General features: G+C 35.7%; 1 protein-coding gene and 1 long non-coding RNA gene across 2 annotated transcripts; one reads left to right on the top strand and one right to left on the bottom strand.

Moving 5' to 3' along the window:
- The first annotated feature begins 3807 nt into the window (after positions 1–3807).
- LOC128185904 (uncharacterized) lies at positions 3808–5926 on the top strand. The gene is made up of 2 exons (XR_008243858.1): positions 3808–4063; positions 5767–5926. It is a non-coding gene; the product is annotated as an uncharacterized LOC128185904 (long non-coding RNA).
- A 2035-nt stretch (positions 5927–7961) lies between these two features.
- On the bottom strand, positions 7962–11287 carry LOC128185071 (uncharacterized). The gene is made up of 2 exons (XM_052854741.1): positions 8589–11287; positions 7962–8442 (listed from the first exon to the last, which is right to left on the bottom strand). Exon 1 carries the CDS (start codon positions 10442–10444, stop codon positions 8615–8617), a length of 1830 nt encoding a protein of 609 aa, XP_052710701.1. The 5' UTR covers positions 10445–11287; the 3' UTR covers positions 7962–8442; positions 8589–8614.
- Between the last annotated feature and the right edge of the window lie 3921 nt (positions 11288–15208).

The following is a 15208-nucleotide window of genomic DNA, read 5'->3' as shown; positions in this document are numbered from 1 at the left end:
AATATTAACAGAGTTTCCAGTGTTTATTGACACAGTGTCAAAAGGTTTCGTTTTGTGTTAATTAACACAGTATCAGAGATACCTCCTGTGTTATTGAAACTACCGATAAAGTTTTGGATGTTAACTGTCACAGTATAAATGAAGCTTCATATGTTAACTGACACAACATCAGAAGACATCTTTTATGTGTTAACTGACACACCATCAGAAGATATCTCTTTTGTGTAAACTGACACAATATTAGAATATATCTTTTATGTCTTAACTGACTCATTATCAGATGATATCTCTTTTGTGTTAACTGACACAACATCAGAGGATATCTGTTATGTGTTAACTGTCACAACATCAGAGGATATCTGTTATGTGTTAACTGTCACAATATCAGATGATATCTCTTATGTGTTAACTGACACATTATCAGATGATATCCCTTATGTGTTAACTGACACATTATCAGATGATATCCCTTATGTGTTAACTGACACATTATCAGAAGATATTTCTTATGTGTTAACTGACTTAACACCAGAATAGATCTCGAATGTGTTAACTGACACAACACCAGAAGATATATCTTTGGTGTAAACTAACACAATAATAGAAGATGTCAGTTATGTGTTAACTGACACATTATCAGAAGATATTTCTTATGTGTTAACTGACTTAACACCAGAATAGATCTCGAATGTGTTAACTGACACAACACCAGAAGATATATCTTTGGTGTAAACTAACACAATAATAGAAGATGTCAGTTATGTGTTAACTGGTACATTATCAGAAGATATCTTTGATGTGTTAACTGACAAATAATCAGAAGATATCTCTCATGTGTTATCTGACACCGTATCAGAATAAATCTCTTATGTGTTAAATGAAACAACACCAGAAGATATATCTTAAGTGCTAACTCACACAATAACAGAAAACATCTCTTATGTGTAAACTGGCACAACATCATAAGATAGCTGTGATGTATTAAATGACAAATTAACAGAAAATATTTTTTATGTGTTAACTGACACAATATCAGAAGATATCTCTAATGTGTTAACTGGCACAACATCAAAAGATATCCGTTATGTGTTAACTGACACATTATCAGAAGATATCTGTTATGTCTTAACTGATAGAATATCTGAAGATATCTCCAATGTGTTAGCTAACACAATATTAGAAAATACATGTAGCTCTTATTTGAACCTTCAATAAATTTACAAATGATAGATTTATTGTATTCGTTTATTCCATTTAAAGAGGTATGGGGTCTTTTCCATTATTTCGCCTACATCTGTGTTTGAACTGAAAATACCTGTTACTAAACATAGCTTCATGTACCTAGCTGTCGCAATATAGATACTGATTTCATAATGTTGTCTATAACAACTGATTTGTCATAAATTCTCGAAACTGTGTGTAAAATGTCAGTTGATCTGAACCCTGATAAGTTGAAGCAAAATGCAACGGATTTGAGTATAAATAGAGTACATGTGTTAATGAAAATATCTGTTTATATTATGTGTGCTCATACTCGGACTGAGTTAATAAAACAATATACTATGGGAAAAAAACCCCAGAAGATTAGATACATATGTAACTTAATTTCTTTATTCCTTTTCATGTTTCATTTAAATAGAAAAAAAATATTTACTACTTGGTGGATTCGATCCAGCGACCACAAAGTAAAAAAAAAAGTCCGCTTTACCAGTCGGCCACGCATGCATCTAACTCATTTAGAAGATGTATTTTCAACATATATGGCTATATAAATGATTGTATAAGAAAAGACACCAACTGAAATATTTCTCTATTTTCAGTACGAAGACTACGTTAAACCAAAACGAATTCATTGTTAATGTGTACTACATTGCCTGTAGAACATAACATTAATCGGATTTCTTTGGTTTAGTGTGGTTCAAATAGTTAAATATCCAATTTTTTAAATGGTATACTAATTATTTCCCTCTATATCCCTTAAAAATCTGAATATTTTAATAATGTCGTATAAGATAATTAAGACTCTTTCAGCATGGAATTGTGTTATTTGCGTTTCTTTGAATATATTATAAACTAAATAAATATTGTACATAATATTGAAAATGTCTGATGTTTGTAAAAGTGCCATATTTTAGGCGAGATCGTACATCAAGTGCACTATACCTCTTTCGAATGATCGTGGCTCACCAAATTAAAACGATGCTTATATTTGTTGCATGACGAAAGCCAATATTTCCCAGAAAAGTAAACAATTACATATGTTTGTATGTAAGGGGAATTTCTAAGTTTATTTAATAAATACGAATACGGGATCATAAATAGATAGTTTGCCAAATTGTATTGCCTTTTTACTGTCTTTTGAAGAAAATAAAACTCCTTATTAGGATCATATAAACATGTATTATGTTTAATTATTATCATTTCCAATCATAATTACGTTCTTTGCATAATTTGTTTTTCTTTCATTTCATTTCCTTCACCGAGTTCGACGCAATTTCAATGTCACACTTTTATATATTTTTTTTGAAAAAAATGCATATCGCATCGACATGGCAATAAAAGTAGACATAAAGATATGATTCTAATAATCTGTCATTGTCTATTGTAAACCAATTAATACTAATTAGTCCACGCTTCTGGTCAAATCAATCTTGTCACTTGGCATGCTATGTTAAATGAGCTCTATATTACTCATATAGTTGTCTCCTCTGATACTCAGGGCCCCCTGGCGGATTCCCAGATAATTATCCAATCATTTATCATAATTACTGATAATTAGCTATAATTACATAGTTTTTACTTGGTCTACATGTATATATAGTTACAAGTTTTGATCCTTTATTCAGTTCAATACAGTCTTGCACGGATATAATGTTATTCCATGAATTTGCTTCTTCGATTCCATCTTTAAAAAATTGAAATCTCTCAGTATGCTGGAGACTGAACTTAACAAAGCGGAGTCAAGTCTGTGTCGGGCTTACCAACAGATAGAAAACTTGGACCGGAAACTAGCGGAATTAACCATAAGATACCACCAAAGTATAATGGAAGGCAGTCGGATGTTCCGGTACAAATTGCGTCTGCGCATTGTGACTTTGGAAGGAATACTGAACGCTTACTGTGAATACGCGCTTTGGAAGAACGTCCAGGTCAAGAATCTAAGATTCCAGCTGTACCAAGAAGACCCGGATGTTCCGATTGGTGACGGGAATACGGATTTTTACAGCGATGTCGATGAAGATGATGAAGAAAGTGATGACGACGAGATGGAAACGGTTTGATCATTGAGTTTACCGTTATTATTGGCTTCTGTACGTTTATATGTATCTCATTTAACCAAGTCCTTGTGTGCAAATTTATCCTCCTCGTTTCAACAATTGCTAATCACCAAGATTACTTTGTCTAAACAAGACTTTAATGATAAAGAAATAAATTGTATGCATTAGTAATCACAGTGGCGTCGGAGGCAAATTGAAAGTGGGGGGCTAGACTAATCATCAGAAATCTTGACAGCAAAAAAACCCCACCAACAACACCTTTTTCCCCAAATCATGAAAATCCTAATCCATGGGGGGATGAAATTCCTAATCTGGGGGGGGGGGGGGTAGTATAATCTTTCATATTAATATTTCATTCTTTTTAAGGTAAATCTAGGAAATCTTATGTTTGCTGCGAGAAAAAGTGGGGGCTATCCCCTCACGGATACTATGTGTCTAATGGTTAGGTCTTCGCAACAACAACAAAAAAACTGGGGGGGGGGGGGGGGGGCGGTTCCGACGCCTATGTAATCATGTATATATTAATGAACGTATTTAATTTGATGAACAAAACGGGAAAATGGTTGGAAATATTTCCCCGGTTTGATTTTTTTTAAATAAACCTTTTGTGGATCAGTCTCGTCAGTCGTCACCAACAATGATGAAAAGGATGTATCGGAGATAAATCAACGAGGAGATGGGTGCATGGCTATACGTTAAAATTGTTGGAGCAGCTTTCTCTGATCCTCTAGCTTGACCATATTGAGCCTTGGTTGTCTACCATATTGATGAACACAAGATATACGGTTTGTAAACTCTCTGTATTCTTGATATAAAAAAGGTTTCTAGATAATACATAAATTATAATTATATAATTCATTATTAACCCCACCCTAATAAAAAAAAATTTCAAATGAATAAAAAGAAAACAAACCCGGAAGAAAAAAAACCAACGACTTGTTCGGCTGTAACTTTATTTGTTTGAAATAGCATGCACATATCATGCAGTGTTTCGCAGCTATCTGTTGAAACCATTGCGAAGCAACACACCCAATGAGAGTTGTGTCCCGTGATATAGAGAATATAAAATTTTGTTAATAAATCAATTAATTGGTAATATTTTGATTTAGAAATTTATATTGGAAAGGTATTCGAAAGTTCGGTTGATCATAAAGACATACAACATATACAATAGATGTTCATGTGTTCGGTTATCCTCTTGATCGGCGCGACAAGCCGGAAGGGACTTTTTAGAATTGTAAGCAATTTAATTTTTTTTAATTTTCAATGCTTTGTATTTTTTTTGAAGTATTGTATATTTGAGTACAAAATACTGTTATTGCTTTGAACTGAATGTCCGTTATTTGAATTCCACTATTGAATAAGTTGAGCATCCATGCTTGGATCTAAGGGGGATGGTCATTCCTGGAAAGTTTAAATTTATCAAATTCACACAGTAAATTTACCAAAAATAGGCCTAGCACCCCCCCCCCCCCCCCCCCCCCCCGCGGAAAAAATTCTGGATTCGCGCATTCATGAGCATTACATACATGTAACATTATTTTTAATCATATTTATCAACAACAACAAAAAGTATGATACTAACAGCAATAGTAGTGTAGACATATTTAATGGGTTCAGACAGAATTATTACTGGTTTTATTTTCTTAACGGCACTTAAGTCGTAAAGTATACTAATAATTGTGATAATCCGAAAGCGTTAATCTCAAAATCCTAACCGCAAACAGTTACATGAAATCCATTTAAACGATTTCTTGTTGGCTAGAAATGTGTACATCCATCGGATCAAATACGATATCGTATGACCCGCCTATATACACATGTAACTAAGGAAGCAAATGTGAAAAAGTCAGTAACTTATTTATATTTAAAAAAGATACATATTCCATAAGTAACACACTTTATAAAATAGTATATTTTAAAAAAGCTGACTTATAGAGATTCGAACCGAAAATGGGAATTGTACTCTATTGAAAGATATTATTTACATTGTATTGATGGCATGTTGACGACTCTAGTCATCTTAATGCAATGTATCTTAAATTTCATACTCACAGACAACAGAATCTGACTACCTCTATCTACGCTAGCGATAGAGTAGAGGAAAGTCGGCCATTTCTCATGTTGACGGCTTTTTACTTGAAGACAAAAATGAGAGAGAGAGAGAGAGAGAGAGAGAGAGAGAGAGAGAGAGAGAGAGAGAGAGAGAGACAGACAGACAGACAGACAGACAGAGACAGACAGACAGACAGAATAACTAGCGCTGACTAAGGATTGCCTATTTATTAATGCATATCAAATTGAATATATAACAGAAGTATTTATGTTGAAATAATGATATGAATGTTAGCTAAAAAGTTTAAAATACCAGAACACGATCGATTTCAATACACTTGTCTGTTTGCTTCATGTTTTTTTTTCAAATGAAATGTCACATAAATAATTCAGAGATAACGGTTTGTTTAAAAGGAGCTTTTTTACTTTATAGATCTCGTGTAGACTACGTTCTCTATCGAACCAAAGAAGAATAAGGCATAAAACCATCTACCCATGCAGAGAACTGCAGAGAAACAGAGAGAGAGAGAGAGAGAGAGAGAGAGAGAGAGAGAGAGAGAGAGAGAGAGAGAGAAATTAAAAGTTAAACATAATGACCTTACGATAACTGTTGTATCTATTATCAATCGGTCAATATATATTTTTTTTTAGTCTTCTGTGATGGCTGTGAAGTAGCGAACCATCGATGTACGTCTGCTAAATACAGTTTCTGATAAAAACAGCCTTCATTTTATCGTTTTCCTTATTGACAATGTACATCTTTCTATATTTCAGTGCTAATTTCAGTTGAAATTGTGTTTTGCAAAATTAATGGAACGGAAATGTCAATAAATGTTATTTACATGCACTTAATTTCTTGTTTGACTCATTTGCTCGCCTGGACTGTTCATTTATATGTACATGAAAGAGGTATGATCATTTTCTATCACAGACACGTACTTGTGATAAAGTATTATTATACTATATTGTGAATTAATTACAGAAAGAAGCGCTGTAAATAGAAAGATAAAAGAAATGTTAAATTGATACATAGTTTGTCCTTGACAAAAAGAAATAGTCCATGTTCTATCATGTATTTAGATTCAGTGGTTCATCTAAGTGCCTTTTCCGACATATTTATTTAATAAAATGAAATTTATCATAAGACATAAGGGTCAAAAGTTCATGACCTGCACGTCGCTTGGCCAGTCTATTATAACACAATGTTGTGTACGCTATAGGTCTTACTGTATATTTAAATTACATGACTGTATATTAATTAACCCGACAAGGAAATTTTCTTGCAATAACGGACATATTAAAAAACCCTTCCAATATCCTAACTTCCATTTTTGAAGAGTCACTAGATTTGAAGTACATTACTTGAGCTTTGTTGAAGATTTTGGACACTGCTTTTAATGTTAAAAACAGATTTTCATTTATAAAACGAATAAGGTTGATTTCGCAGTTCAAAATAGACGCAAATATTTAATTTGTAATTAAAAAACAAAATCCCTTTGATTAGGTAATAAAGAGAATTACTAGTATGGGTTTATAGCTAGGACATCAGTTACCAATTTGCTTAATCATCTTTGCAACGACAATGCATGTCAGTTATTATTTATCCCGACTTGATTTAGGAAATGCTAAATATTAGTAGATGAATGAGAATTTTAAAAAAGATAGGTATCAAATATAAATGCATTTATATGTCTTATGTGTTACATTGGTGCCAAAACCTGAAGAACGGTTAAATCGTTCCGCTATTCAAAATAGTTCCCCTCCGTTGAACCAATCATTCGGGAGAGTGGATGTATCATTTCCAGTTAAATACCTTAAATCGCAGATAATTTAACAAAATAAGAGCATACCCGGCACGGCACTTATCACAATGATACACACTTTTCAATTTAAATGCTCGAGCAAGATTTAAATTGAAAATATTTGCCATGTAACGGAGACCAACTAACCGTGCAATTAATATATGCAAGTTAATGCAAAACGTTTCCCATGGCCATGACAAATATCAATGTATGCGTAAACGATTACAGCCAAATCAATTGGTTAATCGTATCTATGAACGTTTAAAACTTTCAAAATGAAATTATAAAAATTTGACCCCCTAGAGACCGTGTCGTGGGAGTGGGGAAGCGAGATTTCCGTCTGAAGAGCCCGGGTTTAAATATCAATGAGATAAACAGTATCAACACAGATATTCATTCCGTATGTACGTGGTGGTCACCCTCAGATCGCGAACACGAAATGTGTGCTCGTTTTAAAACTTGAGCATGAATTAATACACGATATAGATTTTCCCTCCTCGGCACTACGGTTAGGTTTCTTGGCGTTTGACCTTTCAGCAACACACACGTCTTGCTATCCGTGATCTGTTTAAAACATAGCCGACTGTAGGTGTATTCTCTAATATTTCAATAGACTTGGCGATACACATCAGGCTAAGATGCCTATCGCTCGCCCCAGTATTAACTTCTTTGAGCGTGCAATGATACATGTCTTTCGCGCCATTGTAAGGGGACAATTCTTTTGACCGACTTCTGTATGTATGAATTTAATAACTTAAGTGTGTTTTGCGAATCTCTCAACATTGTCGGCTTAAGGCTCTAGTATTCACAAACACAAACAAAAGTGAACAAGATCTTGCACTCGGTTTTCTTTAAACATTTAAATATATCTTTATCACTGGAACAAAAACTTTCAGTTTACTACACAAAAGAAATTAATCATTTTAAATGCAAGGTATAACGGGATTATGAGTTCAGATTCAGGATTTCCTCTCGGCGCAGTGGCATTTCTACTCAATAATTTAATCACTGCACATTTTGATTGTGTTGTAAACACTCAAGAATTACACAAAGAATTAATGAATTATTGATCCTTCAGAACAGACGAAAACCACAGTACTTCATCGTCTGGAAACAACGCGGCCAAAAAAATATCCTCTATTTTCTTGCAAACGAACGACAATTTGCATAGTAAGAGAACGCTATGATTGATCACATGAAGAACTTCCTTAATGTGTAATGAAGGAAACCTGTAACATTTTCTTGTAGAGAAAAGATTCCAATCTTTGAGCAACATTTAGTCAAAGGCACAAACAAATTTGGTATATCTGCAAGATGAAATAAATCTTAGATCTACAATAAGTTATTCACAAAAAGTTAAAATGTAAAATTGAGTGTAATCACAGACTAGTAATTATAAAAAAATGAATTCTAAATATAAAATTAAATATATCACAGATGCTATAATTAATACTTTTTATCGCATATCGCACACACAAATCAACTCGGAACAACCTCGGGAAATTTCGTATGCTCTGACGTTATGAACGTGCTGCTTCTGCTGGTTCCACCGATTTCCTCCGGCTCCTCTCGGATTACCTCGGTGTTTGCACTGTTAACGTCAGGCAAGATGTTCGCATCTTTAACATCTTGAATAATATCGGACGAGCCACCGGGTGACGTGTTAAGATCCTCCGTACTGCTTTCATTTCCTTCCGGTGTTCCCGAGTTGATTTTCAGCGGTAAAATCGGTTCCTTGCTCTCTCCGTATTTGTTCTCCTTCTCTCTGTCCAGTCCGGATCTTGATTTCGCTTTACCACTGGAAACACTAACCGAATTGTTATTGGGTTCTTCCAAAGAAAAGGCATCCGCGAAAGTTTTTCCAGTCTCTTGCGTATGTGGTACGTTTGGCACAGAATTCACTTGAGCGTCGTCTGACATCTGAGCGTCCTCGTCCGCGCTCATCTTGTCGCGGCCATGTTGAGCCAGCTCTCCCTCAAGTCTCGTTAACGTCCCGTCAGAATCCCTCGGTGTGAGTTGATCTATCGTTTCCAGTTTGTCTGGGGCGGATCTATGCGATTTATCACGTATTTTCTTCCGTCTGGTGTTCAGTTCCAGACCCTTTTGGATCTCTTTCTCTCCACTCGTCATGCTGATATTCTGGGAGGGGTAATACTTTGCAATTTCAACCGGTGTCATTTCGAATGGAAAATAATCCCGAGATCTCCTGAATCTTCGCAAGTCTACTTCTAGTTGAAACGATAGTTGCCTTTCGACCATTGTTGGAGCACCAAGCTTGCTGAGTATATGTAGTGAGTTAGAGATCCCACCGACCTTGTGGACAGACACAGATACGGGCATTGCATTGTCAATAAGATTGTCATCCTCATCAAAATTAATATGACCCTTGTTTGGTCTTTTGCGTAATGTGGGTATTCCTATTTGAATAGAAGGGAGTGTTCCCTTTCTGTCAAATGCATCATAGAATGGCGTTTTGGGTCTCTCCGTTGAGTTCCTTCTCCTTAACTTGTTAGGGTAATACTTGGCACCATACCCTTGTGGAGGAAGACTAAAGTTCAGCGCTCCATTCTTTTGATACATGGCTTTAAAAGGGGGTATAGGAGAATACTGGTAATGTTTTCTGTTAGACTCACGAACGTTTTTCTCACCTTTTAGATCTATCACTGGGGGATGGTCCATCTCTCTCCGCTCCAGTGACTGCTGTAAACCACAGTACACTTTAGTAGGCGCCTCGGCGTCTTGGATCTCCATTAACGTAGTCTTAGTCCTCTCTAAACGTGTAATAAATCCAGGCACAAGACTCTGAGAATGCTCTCTTTTCTTGGGCGCAATGGTTTCCGCTGAAGGGTGAATCTTCTGTCGAGATCGAGGCGAATGAGATCCACCGGACGAGCGTGTGGCGCCATTCTCGTTGGAACCGCTCCCGATGATCATTTCTAGTTTGTCGGGGGAGGGGCCCGGGGACGGCGGGGGGTCGTGCTTCTTCTCTATATCCTTATGCTTCCGAACATGGTTGCTAGGTTTGGATGGAGGAAACTGGTTATAAAATCCCGGTAAACTATTTTCCCTCCGCCATACTTTCTTAACGAAAGGTTTAAGCTCCACGATCGGGAGTGGATCTTTTGAATCATCCTTTTGCGTTTCCTTGGCAACGGATTTTTCCGTTTTCATAAAAGTTTTCTGCCGCTTGTACTCGGTCCTACATGCCCCCACTGCGGAGCTCGGGGTAGAAGACACTGACATGAATTCCGGATAAGACTTACCCACGCTTCTCAGATATTGGGAACATTTTCCGGGGACTCTTATCATTTGAAAATCACTTGTTTAGATCCAGATATTACCTCTAGAATATCCAGTGTCATACTTCAAAGCTTGAACGTCGCCAAAAAACAAATTCCTGAACTTATGTCTCCATGTTCTTCGCAAACGAAAATCTGTGTGTAATTCCGTATGATAGCCTGCCATGTACACCGTCCGTTTAATAATCCACAGCTCGCAGTCTTGTATCAATCTACGATAACAACCGATTGTGCACTGAAGCACTTTAACGCTTCTTTGCGACGAAAAACAAATATAGACAATTTCAGTTGATAATGCCGCGCGATGCCTTTAAATTACAAATCACCGGCAATATAATGAAGGACTGTCGAACGAGGCATATTAAAATCTTCTATCTTTCCTCTCAACGTGGTGTTTTAACGACATATCTCACTCACTGAGTATATCACACAATATGCATGTTCGTTAATCCGCTTCTCTTAGCGCTGTGGTAGAACAGAGTATTTAAGCTCTTTTCGGGTTATTTCGGGTCATGTTCACGAACCCCTCTTCGGAAATTGCTTAGTTTCCGCGGCGATCGACTCAGCTTGTACCACCAGCTTCAGATGGCAGTGCCGAACTGTAGCGTCAGTTCGCTCGTATGGCAACAGCAGAAGACCCCAGCGAGCATGAAAGATTCTTGTTGATTGATTTTTAAAGGCGCTTCAACGTTTAAAGTCTAATTGACGAACCTCGTCGCTAAGTGTGTATTTGTCTTTAATAAAAGACCCATTCCGTGTCGGCATTGTTCTTGCATAGAATATGAATTAGAGGGATATTCAATATTTGATTTACAGATGCATAAAAACCTGCGCTGTGAGATATAGGGACACTTGCTTGATCTGGGCTCCATGCGATAGACAGAGTAATTCCATTACACCGTTAGCTATAATTATAAAATATTTTCTGTTGGAGAACGATTTAAATTCTTGTTTAAGTTCGTTTAGGAATTGAGAAGCTTTAGAATTCGTCTAAATGGTTAAAGTAAATAGAATTCAGAAATATTACACCAAACTTTATGCGACCGGGTGCTGTAAGACTTTGTTTATACATTAATTTACCAGATCGAATACGGTAAGGATTCTTTTTCTGAGCGGCCCTTTGAATCGAGTTTCATTAAATAAAACGGGACCTTTCCCTTGTCCCTTGCTCTATAGGTATTAACCTTATGCTTTCTATTGAGGGAATAATTGTTCAAAAATGAGCAAACTTGTCTATTGGGGAGTGGGTTGGACAGAGATCGCTTTTATCCGAGTTTGAAAGGAGTCATTGTATCAAGGACGCCGTCTTTTCAGCGAGTAATGTCATCAAATCTAGATTTGTTATCAGTACAGAAATCCCGTACGATCATATTATGTATACAGTAACTATAGCTAGAGACCAACACTACACGGCCAGTGTTGACGACTTTTATTGCGCTGAAACATTTTTGAAACCCGAGTGCTTTTCATATGAACAAGAAATCCTACAGCCATGCAACTGAAGATTTTTTTTCTGTGAAGGGATAATAAATAATAAAAACACAAAACCCAACCCAGAAAACACAGCCGTAAAAGTCGGACATAAAATAACATCTAATTTGAGCCACGGATAATGAAACGATTTTTAAAAATCGATTCGGTCTCGATAACCGATGTTTTAAATGTCCTTCTGAAGCGTTTTATAAAATATTTTATCTTTCTTTAAATAGGGAGCGTTAAACTGCGATCAACTTAACACTTCCCTGACTGGATAGAGTCAATCTACTTTATTGCAAAAAAAGCTGGCTTCCGGTCTTTGACCATGCATGGTGTCTCCCACAGTTCCTTTCTCTCTTTCAGAATTAATTTTCCAAGAAATAAAAAACAAATAATATGCTCCAAGAATAGCATCGTTATTTATGGGTGACAAAAATTGTTGACGTCAAAATCTTCCCCTTTTTTCCAAGAACGTACAACTTGATTCCAAAGAAATCGTATGGATTCATGACATATGTTGTCTACAAATATACAACCAGGATCAGAACCAAAAAGACTGATCTCAAAATCTAAAATGTACATGCTACAATACAAACTCAGTCATAGATTACGGTAGTTTTTCAACTTTTAATGTAACAAACGCCGCTTGACGACAGAATTTAGGGAAATTCCTAGTAAACTGGTATCTTAATAATAAAAATTCGCTTACATTTACTAGTATTCTCACATCACTTTTCAGCCATTGGAGTTTTTTCACAAAAAAAAAGAGGAAGAAGAATACGCCATTAATGCCTGATGTGTTTCATTAAAAGTTTAAAATCGAAGATTTCTTAACTTATCTATAACACATTGTTATAGATAAGTTTAGAAATCTTCGATTTTAAACTTTTAATGTAAAACATGTACCAAAATAGATACCACTCTTCGTTGTATATCTTTATAATATATCACCTATTATACGTTACACTTCGACAGTCGTAAATTCATAGAATTTATTCAAATAAGACAGAATCATCACAAATGCAAATGCTGAAATTGCACAGCGATATTTATGAGTCTTTATTGGAATCTTTGTGGTAAACCCAGAGCAGGCGTTCACTGCTGCTGAGTTCACAGTCAACGCTTTATGGTATACCAAGGTCGACCTGCAGATAGCATTTGAACTTAACTCCTCGACGAGGGCACCGTAGAGTAGCGGATTCTTGCTGTGACGTACAATTTATATCAATTATTTATGAGTTCAGACAAACAAAAAGTTCCCGCATTTTTGTAACTTTGATGTTAACAAAGATGTACGAAACAATATCGATTTGACTGTCTTTCAATCATAATACAGTGTATGTTCTGATCGATGGTGTAAAAAAAAGGCTACGAGACAGTTTTTCAAATCTGTACCATCCGAAAAACCTGTGCATAATGTGACCCTGTAATCTAACTCATAAAAATCATCTAAAGGTCAAGGTCACGGATAATAATGCGTAATGTAATAATCTGTATGTACGTGTCACAATGACCTTGACATTAAAACCATTGGTTGAGAATGATTTAAAAAATATTTTAAGTCCTAAATAGAGTAATATATAATTGTATATAGTCGTCATTATATTGTAATTATGAAGGGTGACAGTGATATAGACACTGGATCAAATACATGACTGAAGGGTGACAGTGATATAGACACTGGATCAAATACACGACTGAAGGGTGACAGTGATATAGACACTGTATCAAATACACGACTGAAGGGTGACAGTGATATAGACACTGGATCAAATACACGACTGAAGGGTGACAGTGATATAGACACTGTATCAAATACACGACTGAAGGGTGACAGTGATATAGACACTGGATCAAATACACGACTAAAGAATGACAGTGATATAGACACTGTTTCAAATACACGACTGAGGAGTGACAGTTATATAGACACCGGATCAAATACACGACTGAAGAGTGACAGTGATATAGACACTGGATCAAATACACGACTGAAGGGTGACAGTGATATAGACACTGGATCAAAAATACGACTGAACAGTGACAGTGATATAGACACTGGATCAAATACACGACTGAGGAGTGACAGTTATATAGACACTGGATCAAATACACGACTGAAGAGTGATAGTGATATAGACACTGGATCAAATACACGACTGAAGAGTGACAGTGATATAGACACTGGATCAAATACAAAAAAGAAGAGTGACAGTTATATATAACATTTTTTATGAAGTTAATCGAATTAGGAATGGGGTGGATTAACTTGTATACATATATTTTATCAACCAATAGTATGACACTGATGATCTATCGAAATATTTTGTAAAAAGACAGCCATCTGTAAAGGGTGAAAATAAAATTATAAAGCCAAGTACAGAGCTTGGCTTGACAAATGGACATTAAAAAACACTGAACCAAAAACCAGAAACAGGCGAAAGTATTCAATAAATGCATAATCATTACTTAATTTACTTTTTTAGGATACTGGTGATGGCAATTTTTCTTCTATATAAATATGTACATGTGTACCAGTTCTTTCACCTATTTGTTATAATCTTTTTTTAAAATTATGATATCAACTGCATTATTTTTTGTATATATGCATTCAATACAAAAAATCCTCTGTTTCTGCATATAACTGTATTTAAGGTAATACTGCGATTTCAGCAAAAAGAATATTCAAAGAATCTAAAAAAAAAAAATACCATGAGCCCTTATATAAGCATCATAAGAAAGAATCAGAAAAAAAAATCCATGAATTATATTTTTCAAGTAGGCATTGATTTTGGACAGACTCGGTGTATAGTGACTTTGATTGATCGGGTTCTGGAGGAGAACTTGATTCCAAGGATCGACATGGCGGAACCATTCAAAGACAACAAAAAACTCCATTATCTTTCAAAAGAATATGGTACCCAATCAATACACTGCACCGGACATTGCTAAAATATGGTTATTAATCACAATAGCTCCCGAGTACGCGTCAATATTACCCCTAGTTCAAGTTTATTGTAAGGTCGAACTTGCATTGGAATTAACAAAGATGGCGGTAATATATATACATGGCATGAATTGCTAAATTACCCCCCAAGAGATTCGCAGATAAAATTGGAAAGTTGATGAGTATGCGGAATATGAGTTTATGCTATCGTTTAATTGTAGAATAACTGTCCCAAAACAGGTCAATATATAAACGCTCTGGTATATATCGGGATTTTTATTTATGGATGTTTATTTCAGTTTCAAACAAACGTTGCAAATGTCTGGACAAAAAAATTGTGTTGGACTCAGT

This window comes from Crassostrea angulata, chromosome 5, assembly GCF_025612915.1.
Source record: "Crassostrea angulata isolate pt1a10 chromosome 5, ASM2561291v2, whole genome shotgun sequence".
Lineage (NCBI taxonomy): Eukaryota > Metazoa > Mollusca > Bivalvia > Ostreida > Ostreidae > Magallana > Magallana angulata.
This window is presented reverse-complemented; position numbering and strand designations above follow the sequence as displayed.

Bases quoted from the DNA above. Each gene is read 5' to 3' on its own strand.
- LOC128185071 (XM_052854741.1), bottom strand. From the start codon at position 10,444: ATGATAAGAGTCCCCGGAAAATGTTCCCAATATCTGAGAAGCGTGGGT.